At 50.0% G+C, this 12,028-nt stretch overlaps 1 protein-coding gene across 1 annotated transcript in view; it reads right to left on the reverse strand.

Moving 5' to 3' along the window:
* NOD2 (nucleotide binding oligomerization domain containing 2) overlaps window positions 1-12,028 on the reverse strand; it is a 36,730-nt gene that overhangs the window by 7,224 nt on the left and 17,478 nt on the right. The window contains 4 exon segments of the mRNA NM_001105295.2: window positions 3,439-3,522; window positions 6,258-6,341; window positions 6,833-6,916; window positions 9,179-9,262. Coding sequence (NP_001098765.2) covers window positions 3,439-3,522; window positions 6,258-6,341; window positions 6,833-6,916; window positions 9,179-9,262 — 336 coding nt within the window.

Below are 12,028 nucleotides of genomic sequence, written 5' to 3' on the forward strand. Positions count from 1 at the left end.
TGGTGCCCTGATGTCCCTGGGAAGGGACACCTTCAGCACCATGGCTGGTGGGGCGCCAGCCTCCGAGAGCACCGATCCACAAGCCTGTGATGACCACTGGCCAGGCTCCTACTCACATCCGCCACCCCTCTCCTTATGACACGGGTCCCTGCCTACCGAGTCCACCACCAGAGGACCCCTGATCACTTCTTGCCCCCTCCCCACCTCCCAGCAACACTGCACTGCCCAGCTCTCTGGCTCTGAGCCCTCAGGTCCTCACGAGCAGCCATCCACTTCCACCCACTTCCTCCGCTGCCCTCGGCCTGATCCAACCTCCTTTATCTCCCTGCTGGACACCGGCAGGAGCTTCCTGGCTGGTCTCCCTGCTTCCATCTGGCCCCCTTCCACCTGCTCTGCACAAAGCTACAAGCAAGGACTTTCGATGATATAAATCCGATCATGTATGTGACTGCCCTCATTCAAACCCTCCAAAGTCCTCTCAATGCCTTTAGGATAAACTCCCCAGTCTTTCCCTCAGCTCTGAGGCCTCTGCAGCCTGCTCCTCCCACCTCTGCCCCACCCCACCATCTACCACTGTCCAACCTCACAAGCCCTCCACCTGTTCTCAAAACCATCAAACCACCTAGCTTGTTTCTGCCGCAGGGACTTTGCACTTGCTGTTCCATCCCCCCGGAATGCACAGCCCTACGACCTTAGCATGTGGGAACCATCATGTGATTCAGGTTTCCACTCAGATGTCACCTTCTCATAGAGGCCTCGCCCAGCATCAGTAGCTCTCTCCAGTCACTCCCTGTCTCTCTCTCTCTCTCTCTCTCTCTCTCTCTCGCTCTTTTTTTTTTTTTTTTTTTTTTGTCTTTTTAGGGCGCACCCGAGGCATATGGAGGTTCCCAAGCAAGGGATCTAATCGGAGCTGTTGCTGCCAGCCTACACCATAGCCACAGCAACGCGATTCAAGCTGCATCTATGACCAACACCACAGGTTACGGCAACGCCTGATCCTTAACCTACTGAGCAAGGCCAGGGATCGAACCTGAAACCTCATGGTTCCTTGCCAGATTCGTTTCCGCTGTGCCACAACGGGAACTCTACTCCCTGTCTCTCTTGAATTCATTTGCAAGCGCTTATTACTAACAGATACGATCTCGTTTGTTTGTTTACTTGTTCACTATCTGTTTCTCATTCAAATTTAAGAGCTGTGTGGGCAGGGGCTCACATACCACTCTTTCCTCATTGCTTCAGACAGAGCCTGGCACAGAGCAGGTGTTCCAGAAACATTTCTTGTATCAGTGCATACCCGGATGAGGCCATGTATGTACACGCACCCGTGCATACAGGTATCAATACATGCAATGCACGAGTAAAAGCAAGCGTGCCTGCCTGCCCAACACAGCCACAGGCACCACAGGAGATGACCATCAGAATTTCCTGCCCGAGTCAGAGAGGACCCTTGGAGAGAGGGAAGGCCACATCCTATAAGCCATGTAGCAGATGTTGTGGGGAACCCCCTCCATAGTCCCTCAGCTCTTTATCTCTGAGGATTGCAGTCCAGGAAGACCTCCACTCTCTGAGGCCTTTCTGCTGACCCCAGGAGTGCACTTAGCCAGTGGAAGCCAGAAGTGCCTGGAAAATGAATATTCTACAAGCACACTTCAACATATGAAGGACAGGGAGTTCCTTTCGTGGCTCAGTGGTTAACAAATCTGACTAGGATCCATGAGGATGTGGGTTCAGTCCCTGGCCTCGCTCAGTGGGTTAAGGATCTGGCGTTGCCATGAGCTGTGGTATAGGTTGCAGACAGGGCTCGGATCCAGTGTGGCTGTGGCTGTGATGTAGGCTGGCAGCTGTAGCTCCCATTTGACCCCTAACCTGGGAACTTCCATGTGCCGTGCGTGTGACCCCAAAAAGAAAAAAAAAAAGAAGAAGAAGAAGAGGCAATTGGTGGGTAGATATCTGTGCCTGCCTCATGCCCACAGGATTTCGCCCCCGAGGTCCCCAGTGAGAACCGGCCTGATGGCACATCCTTTATTGGTTACCATCCCTTCCCAGCCTTACTTTCATACTCTCCCATCAGTGTTTGCTAGGACCACCTCCCAAGGAAACAACGTGCACTGGAACCCTGCCTGCATCTGGAGGAGCCCACCCAAGACCAGCTCTTTTCTATGGGGTCACCTGGTGTGAGTTAGCCAGGTTGGGAAGCTGCCCAGATCTCTGATTCAGAAACACCCCCTCCCAAGTTCCCGCTATGGTGCAATGGGTTAAGAATCTGACTGCAGCAGCCCGGGTTGCTGTGGAGGTGCAGGTTTGACCCCCAGCCCTGTGCAGTGGGTTAAAGGATCTGGTGTTGCTGCAGCTGCAGTGTAGGTTGCAGCTGTGGCTCAGATACAATCCCTGGCCTAGGGAACTTCCGTATGCCTTGGGTGCAGCCATTAAAGAACGAACAAAGAAAGAAAGAAAGAAAGAAAGAAAAAGAAAGAAAGAAAGAAAGAAAGAAAGGAAGGAAGGAAGGAAGGAAGGAAGAAAGAAAGAAAGAAAGAAAGAAAGAAAGAAAGAAAGAAAGAAAGAAAGAAAGAAAGGAAGGAAGGAAGGAAGGAAGGAAGGAAGGAAGGAAGGAAGGAAGGAAGGAAGAAAGAAAGAAAGAAAGGAAGGAAGGAGTTCCTGTCGTGGCTCAGTGGTAACAAACCCAGCGAGCATCCATGAGGACCCTGATTCAATCCCTGGCCTCGCTCAGTGGGTTAAGGATCCCGCATTGCCATGAGCTGTGGTGTAGGTGGCAGACATAGCTCAGATCTGATGCTGCTGTGGTGTAGGCCCACAGCTGCAGCTCCAATTCGACCCCTAGCCTGGGAACTTCCATATGCCGAGGGTGCAGCCATGAAAGAAAGAAAGAAGGAAAGAAAGAAAGAGAGAGAGAGAGAGAGAGAGAGAAGGAAAGAAGGAAAGAAAGAAAGAAAGAAAGAAAGAAAGAAAGAAAGAAAGAAAGAAAGAAAGAAAGAAAGAAAGAAAGAGAAAGAAAGAAAGAAAGAAAGAAAGAAAGAAAGGAAGGAAGGAAGGAAGGAAGGAAGGAAGGAAGGAAGGAAGGAAAGAGAGAAGGAAAGAAGGAAAGAAGGAAAGAAGGAAAGAAAGAAAGAGGAGTTCCTGTCGTGGCTCAGCGGTAAGAAACCCAACTAGTATCCATGAGGACGGTGGTTGAATCCCTAGCCTTGCTCGGTGGATTAAGGATCCCACATTGCCCTGAGCTGTGGTGTAGGTGGCAGACATGGCTCAGATCTGGTGTGGCTGCGGCGTAGGCCCACAGGGGCAGCTCCAATTCGACACCTAACCTGACAACTTCCATATGCTGCAGGTGCAGCCCCAGGAAGGAAGGAAGGAAGGAAGGAAGAAACACCCCCTTTCAAGGCTGGACATTACTGTCCCCGCTCCTGTTTATGGGTTCCTTACTTCAGGACTTTCAAGCTTGAATTTCTCTCAAGTCCTCTGGCGAGAGAGCACACACCTTCATCTTGGACATGGTTCTCCTCCAGGCTGGCGAGAACAAGAGAGAAAACCCAGTGGATATGATGACGTTTATGATGGAAGATGATGCCAATAAAGATGAATTCACGTGCCACCCACCCCCATTAAGAAAATCCAACATCTGAAAACCCGCATTTACCAATGAAGAAAGAAGACATAAAGCAAGGTGTGAGGGTTCTCGATTCCTGGGACATCTCTGGGAGAGAATTCGCCCCAGGGCTCCTCTACGTAGCAAGTTCTCTCAATGTCCTAGTGACTCAGTATCCATTTTTCCCTTTCTTTCTTATTAATGGCAGCCTAATTTCATTTGGAGCAGTCATGTGCTTGGTGGAAAAAACAATATTTCCCAATCTGCACTGCAGCCAGGGTTGGCCAAGTGACATCCACATGGCCATCAGTACAAAAGGAGAAGTTAACAAGATGGGGCCTCCATCTAGGAATGCTCTTTCAAGGGAAGAGACCCAGCTTTTTATTATTTTTATTTTTATTTTTATTTTTTTGTCTTTTTGCCTTTTCTGGGGCTGCTCCTGAGACATATGTAGGTTCCCAGGCTAGGAGTTGAATCGGAGCTGTAGCTGCCAGCCTACACCAGAGCCTCAGCAACGTGGGATCTGAGTCGCGTCTGCAACCTACACCACAGCTCAAGGCAATGCCGGATCCTTAATCCACTGAGCAAGAGCAGAGATCGAACCCGCAACCTCATGGTTCCTAGTCGGATTCGTTAACCACTGAGCCACAACGGGAATTCCAGACCCAACTTTAAAAGGAAGCTGGCCTATGCCTTTTGCCCTTCCCCAATATACAGACTGAACCTGGAATATTGATAGGGTGTTACAGGTGCAGCAGCAGCCACCTTGTGACCTTGAGGCAATCAACCACAAGGATGAAACTGCACACTGAGAATGTGAAGGAACAGAGAGACAGAGTCCATACCCCTGCTAGGCTTGTGTAGCCACCATACCAACCTCCTGCTGCCTACCTCCAAACTGCACGTACATGAAAAATTTAATCCCTTACTGGTTTAAGCTGCTGTAGATGGAGGTTTTCCATCATTCCTAGCCTAATGTAGTTATAACCAATACACTCACAGTGAGGCAATCCTCTAACAAGAAATTCCAAGCAGTGGAACTAAATCAGGATAAACTCAATGGTGTAACCATCCTTGAATGTAAGTTTTATTTAATCAATAAAATTCTATCCTCACGAATTTTTGGTCATTAAATTAATGAGTGATGAACATAAGAAGCAAAATAACTCTTACTAGCTGTGTGACTTCAGCCAAGTTTCTTAAGTTTCCTCATTTTAAAAGGAGGCTAATACATAGGGAACTATATTCAATATTCTGTCATAAACATAATGGAAAATAATATGAAAAAGAATATATATGTATAACTGAGTCACTCTACCATACAGCAGAAATTAACACAACATGGTAAGTCCACTATGCGTCAATAAAAAATTTTAAGGAATAAAAAAAGGGAGCTAAAACAATTAATGAGTGAATGAATATGAATTAATTACTTAAAAATCCTCAGCTGGCTAGAGGCTATGAAAATTTGAAAAATATATTGCCCCCAGTACCTTCTTTTTGAAAATTATGTCACAGTGAATAACCTTATAACATTACCAAAAAAAAAAAAAAAAAAAAAAAACTAGATATACTCAATGGTACATTGGCAGAGCTGGTGAGCCTGCTGATAGCTATTGGCAATATATCCATTTTGCGGCCATGCTCATAGGTTTCAGTGCCTTTACATTTCCTGGAAAAATCAAATGTTCAGCATTTTATCTCACTCATATAACTTGAAACTGCCCAGAATATGTCATAGGAAGACGAGACTCGTGGCAGCTAAAGAAACAAAATCTTCAAATGGGGTCAATAGGATAAGTATGACTCATAGTTCATCTTTTAACTTCCCCCCAAACTCCACTCTGCCTTGCAAGCGACTCTGACTCTAATATCCAGTGTTCTTAGACGCTGACATTCACCTTGAAATGCAAAACAGTAGACGTAGCAGCTGCAGTTATGGGAGCAGGTGCAACAATAGTGGCAGATATACTTTCTCAATTACAAGGTCACATTTATGGGGAGCTTACACATGGACTAGACATGGTATTCAGTTCCTTATAGGCATTACTTCACTTAATTCTTACAAAAGTGTTTTGTAGTTGGGAGCACCCATACTCTCATTTTACAGGTAAGACACCTGAGATTCAGAGAGAAATTTTTTTTCTCTAGGGGTCGAATCAGAGCTGCAAGCTGTCAGCTTACACCACAGCCACAGCAAGGCCAGATCCGAGCCACATCTGTGAACTACACTGCAGCTTGCAGCAACACTGGATCCTTAACCCATGGAGCGAGGCCAGGGATCAGACCTGCATCCTCGTGAAAACTATATCAGGTTCTTAACCTGCTGAGCCACAACAGAAACGTCCAGAAATTGTTCATTAAGATCATAGCAGGCCGTAAACACTGGATTCCAGAGTCTGTGTTCTTAACAGTTATGCCATGTGGAGGCAATAAACAAACCAACAAATCAACCCACATAATTAAATGAAAAGAATTAGCATTGATATGCCAGGCTCTAGAAGCTTCATGCCGCCCAGAACAAAGAAGGACAAACATAATCACCCAATCACTCAGTCATCCCTCTTTGTCTTATACACACAATGGCTTCCCCAGATGAGGCCAGGGATTGAGACTGGTGTCTACCTCCCTAGAGCCACGAAACCCTTAAACTTACCAGAGTTCTTCCAGGGCCATGTTCTTTTCCAACATCAATGCTAAGGCTTGAGCACCCACACTGCCAATGTTGTTCCCCACCAGGCTGGATGGAATCAAGGAACAAGACTGTGTCAGAGCAAGAAGGGACCCCAAAGATAAGATAACTCACGAAGGGCAAAATGCATGGCACACATACTCCCATGTCCCAGGCAGCTCCATTTCAGACATCACTAATTGATGACCGAACTCTTTTCCATTAAGCCCAGAAGTAGCCTGAGAATCCTTCCCAACATGGTGTACTAGGGCAGCCCCTACTAACAGATTGGAGTTGGTCTTTGAGATAAAGTGTATCTGCTTGAACCCAAGGTCTTCAATGTACAGAGAGGAAGTCAAGACCCCTGAGAGGAGAAGGGACCCAAAGTCACCCAGAAAGACCCAACTGTGCTGACTCCAAATCCAATATTTTTCCTTCTCATCCCATCGTCTGACATGGGGGAATAAAAATAAAGTTCAAAGAGCTTCAAAACTGGCCCAAGCCCCTCCCTCCTGATGCTGACTCCCTATGACAATTCCAGGACAAACACAGAGGCTTACCTGAGCCACTTCAAGCTCTGATTGTCCCTCAAGGCTTCAGCCAAAGCCTGGGCCCCCTTGTCACCCACCTGGTTGCCCCAGAACCTGAAAATGAGGTCAAGAGATAGTGTCAGTGAGAACCAGCTAGTATTCTGGATATGGGTCCATCCTCTCCGTGGCCCCAGCCAAAGGGGCAGGACCATCCAAGCCTAGGAAGGTCTCAGGAGGACACCTAGGTCCTGGCAAAGTGGATCTACCACCACTTTTTGGAGGGATGATCAAACTTCACTTGTTTTTGTTTGTTTGTTTGTTTTGCTTTTGGGGGGCCACGCCCATGGCATATGGAAGTTCCCAGGCTAGGGGGTCAAATCAGAGCTACAGCTGCCAGCCTACACCACAACCACAGCAACGTGGGATCCAAGCCATGTCTGTGATCTACACCACAGCTCATGGCAATGTCAGATTCCTGACCCAGTGAGCAAGGCCAGGGATCGAACCTGCATCTTCTGGGATACTACTCGGATTAGTTTCTGCCGCACCACAGTGGGAACTCCTCACCTGGGTTTTTTAGCTTCTTCACATCAGACTTACAGAAGAGGATACCCAGTGCATACCCCCAGGGATGGGGAACTTGATCTCCATGGCAATTCATGGCTGTGACATTTTCCCTGACATTGCGTCAGACCTGCTTCTGCTAACTCCCACCTACAAGTCCCTAATTGCCTCTGGGTCCACTCAAATCAAGGCTGACTCTTCTTTCCCAGCCAGCTCTTCATCTCTGGCTCCTTCACACCCCCAGTTCCTTCATGGCATCTACCTCCTTCACCTGGGTCATCCTCCTTAGACCCACCTAATTTGGAAACATGTTTTCTTTCTTTCTTTTCTTTTTTTTTTTTTTTGGCTGCACCCATGGCATATGGAAGTTCCCCGGGCCAGGAATCCAACCCGCAACCACGCAGTCACCTGAGCCACTGCAGGGACCATGTCGTATCCTTGACCTGCTGCACCACAGGAGAATTCTGGAAACACCCCTTTTCAAAGGTGGCGCCCAGCTCATATCTTGGGACCCGATTGTGTTCTATGTGGGAAGTTAGGCTGGCTTGTAGGTGCACAGGTGAGCAGAGACGGTGGCACTGTCACTCATTAGGTAACTATTTACTGAGCCCTGCTCTGTGCTTCAGAGATGCGACACTATAATAGCCAAAACACCGTGGAAACAAGCTAAAGTGTGCACCGATGGGAAACCAGTTCAACGGATCACAACATCCAACCACTGGAACACTAAGCAACTATTCTTTAACAACGAGGTCACATGATATGGAAAAACACCGTAATGTATTGTTAAGAAAAAAAGTGCGAGACTTGTTTGTATCATATGATGGGGTTCAGGGGTTTGGGCACAGGGCTGGCCCAGACAGGTACCTTAATAAATGCGTGTTGAAAGATAAACATTCCAGATGAGACTTCGAGCCAGGAGATGCTCGAGGGGCTGAGACCATCCCTGTCTAGAGACTGCGCTGCTACTAATGCGTCTTGGAAAAGGTACTGACTTCTCCAGCAGCACAGTCCCACTCTGGGCTCAAAGGAAGCCCACGAGCAGCTTGCAGGCTCGGTGACTTGGAACAGCGGGGCCCTGAGGTCATTCTCTCTTCCTACAGTCCTAGGTTCTAAGACCCCCAGTGATCCTAGTTTACACCAGAGCAAGACAGGACAGGACAGGGCTGCAGGGGACTGCCAGGTACAACCCCGGGGGGCAGGTGGGGGGGGGATTGCTCTGCCCTGCAGTAGAGGAAGCCCCCCTGGAGGGCTCTGCCCCTGGGACCACCCCCCACCCCGGCAGGTTGGCATGGCTCTACAGGCAGCAAGGGCTCTGAAGGACCTGGCATAGTGCAGTCCCCTCCCCTCCCGGATCCAGTGTCCAAACTTCCCCACTTCCTTCTCTTTCCTTGGCTCTCACCCCAGGCTGCACATCAGGGGGAATTTTTAAAGGACTGAATCCTGGATCCTACATCTAGATATTTCCTTTAATCAGTCTGGGCTGGGGCAGGCAATGGCATTCAACGGTGGTGCCGCCGCCTAGACAGAGACGAGAAGCAAAGCCCCAACACCCTCAAGGACTAGAGGGCTTCCTGCCACTGCTCATGGGCACGGCCCTCCCCCAGCGCTGACATCCCGAGCTTCCTGTTTATCAAGTGAAAAGCAAGGCAGAGGCAGCCAAGGGCCGCCCACTCTCTCCCTGCCTTGCTCTCCCCACCACAGCCTCTGGAGGCCTTCTGGCTGGAGAGTTTGCTTCCCCTGCCCTTAAATCCTCACCAGCCACACACACCCACCCCCACACGACCCCTGCACCCCCAGAATCCTACCTACCCCAGGAACTGCAGGGAGGTGTTGGCTCTGAGTCCCTGGGCCAGCACCTGGGCTCCCACGGCAGTGAAGTGGTTGTTTCCCAGCCTGGAAGGGAAGACAGAGGAGGCTGAGAAAGAGAGCAGGACAGGGGACTGCGAGTGCTCCGAGGCCCTGGGGCCGGTGGGGGAAGAAGGACCTAGACAGAAAGCTCTGAGGACCTCTCTGCAGGACACAGGAACCTGCCCTCCAGCTCCCACTCGCAGATGCAGTGTGTGCTGTTTGTGCTTAGGGAGCTCACTCGATGCTCCTTTATTTTCCACCAGCAAAGAGAGAGGAGAGCAGAAGGGCCTGTTTTGCAAAGCAGTGTGGCAGGAGCCACGACAGGCAACCCATCCAGAGAAGTGGGATTCCCCAGGGGAGCGAGTGTGTCCCTGATACACCTTCTGCTCCCTTCTCAGCCCCCTGCAGGCTGCTTTTACCTATTTACCTGTTCCCAAAGGGCCTGGGGGCTGGGAGACAGGAAGGGATCCTGCTAAGCCTTTGGGCACGGGTCAAGGAGGGGATTTCAGCAAAACCCAGATACTCCAGAGGGTTTCAGGGAGGTCCGCATAATTCTCACCCCCAGCCCCAGGCCTCCTGGCATAATAATACAGTTTTTTTTTTTTCCCCTATCTTTTTAGGGCCGCACCTGCAGCATATGGAGGTTCCCAGCCTAGGGGTCAAATTGGAACTGTAGCCGCTGGCCCACGCCACAACCACAGCAACGCCAGATCCGAGCCGGATCTGCGACCCACACCACAGCTCACGGCAATGGCCGATCCTTAACCCACTGAGCAAGGCCAGGGATAGAACCTGCATCCTCATGGATGCCAGTCAGGTTCATTTCCCCTGAGCCATGATGGGAACTCCCGGTTTGATCTTTTAAAGAATTTTCATACACTTTAAGCCCCTCTGGCTGACAACGATCCCATAGGGCAAGGACTCATGTTCCCTTCCAGAAGGGGTGGGGCAGCCTCCCAGGCCTCTCACCTTCCTGTGTAACTAAGGGTCCAGCTGCTGTGCCTGGAAGGTCAAGGTCCCCTCTGTGCCAGGGCCCCACTTCCCACGGGCTGGGGACAGGAGACTCCTCGGCTGGGCTCGCTGGCTGGAGGGCTCGCCAACAGCCTTCTGTCCTCTCTCCGAACTGGACTGGGGTCTAGGATCTTCTTCCCAGCCCTCCTTCCCTCCCTCTCTTGCTCCCCGGGGTCAGACCTGCATTGCTGTCAGCCAGCTCTCTAGCCTTCCCCAGCTCCCTGCCCCAGTTTCCAGTCCCAGGCATTTTCCCAGCAAGGATGCTGCACGTCTAATCCTTGTGTGGAGGCCTGGACCAACAGGATAAACACGCTGAGAATTAGGTAACTTACCCACCATCTTTCAGGCACTGGGCTTACTGTATAACGCACTCCCTATAGGGTGCCAGCTTTTTATGTATATTAACGCGCTTAATCATCACCACAACCTAGCAGGTACCTGTAATTATTATCCCCATTTTATAGAAGGGAAAACAGAGGCACAGAGCTATCGGGCTGACCCAAGGTCACACAGCTAATGAGGGTTCAAGTCTCAGGGACGCTGGATCCAAAGCTTGGTGGGTCTGGCTCCAGAGGCCTGTGCTCGCCGCTATGATGCTCTATTAACCAAAATCCCAGGCCTCGAGCGCTGGGTGCAGCACCTTTCTGCTGCCCTCCAGCCCTCCCTGGAGGTTGGGCTAGCCCAGTTCTGGCCGCTGATGCTCTCAGGTTTCTGAGTCTGGGGGAGGAGGCGGTGATGGCAGCAGAAAGTCCTTGGTACAGAGCGACACCTCTGGTGTTGGCCTCAGCAGCCCTGAGACTGAACTACATGCTCAACAATCTAAAAAGGGCAGCAGGGGAGTTTCTGCTATAGCACAATGGGATTGATCCTGTCTCTGGAACACTGGGACGCAGGTTCGATCCCCAGCACATGGGGTTAAGGATCCAGTGTTACCAAAGCTTGTGACTTAAGTCGCAACTGTGGCTTGGATCGGATCCCTGGCCTGGGAATTGCATATGCTGCAGGGCGGCCAAAATAAATAGATAAATAAGAAAATACATAAAATTGGAGTTCCCATCGTGGCGCAGTGGTTAACGAATCCGACTAGGAACCATGAGGTTGCGGGTTCGGTCCCTGCCCTTGCTCAGTGGGTTAACGATCCAGCGTTGCCGTGAGCTGTGGTGTAGGTTGCAGACACGGCTTGGATCCCGCGTTGCTATGGCTCTGGTGTAGGCTAGTGGCTACAGCTCCGATTGGACCCCTAGCCTGGGAACCTCCATATGCAATGGGAGCGGCCCCAAAGAAATAGCAAAAAGACAAAAAAAATAAAAAAATAAAAAAAAAATAAAATACATAAATAAAGGGAATGGCAGCTGGAGTTCTCATTGGGGCGCAGTGGGTTAAGAATGTGCAGTGGCTCTTGTCGCTGTGGAGGTGTGGCTTTGATCCCCAGCCCCGCACTGTGGGCTAAAGGATCCTGTGCTGTAGGTCGCAACTATGGGTCTGATACAATCGCTGGCCTGGGAACTTCCATATGCTGCAAGTGCAGCCATTAAAAAAAATAATAATAATATGGAGTTCCCACTGTGGCTCAGTGGGTTAAGAACCTGATATCATGTCCCTGAGGATGTGGGTTAGATCCCTGGCCTTGCTCAGTGAGTTAAGGATCCAGCATTGCCACAAGCTATGGCATATGTCACAAATGTTGCTGGGATCTGGCGTTGCTGTGGCTGTGGTATAGGCCGGCAGATGTAGCTCCAGTTCGACCCCTACCCCGGGAACTTCCATATGCAGCAGGGGCGGCCTTAAAAAAGAGAAAAT

The sequence above is a fragment of the Sus scrofa genome, chromosome 6 (genome assembly GCF_054392235.1).
Source record: "Sus scrofa isolate SSC_HxYL_T2T_F1_AM1 chromosome 6, Sscrofa_HxYL_maternal_Yorkshire_Landrace_v2.0, whole genome shotgun sequence".
In the NCBI taxonomy this organism is placed as follows: domain Eukaryota; kingdom Metazoa; phylum Chordata; class Mammalia; order Artiodactyla; family Suidae; genus Sus; species Sus scrofa.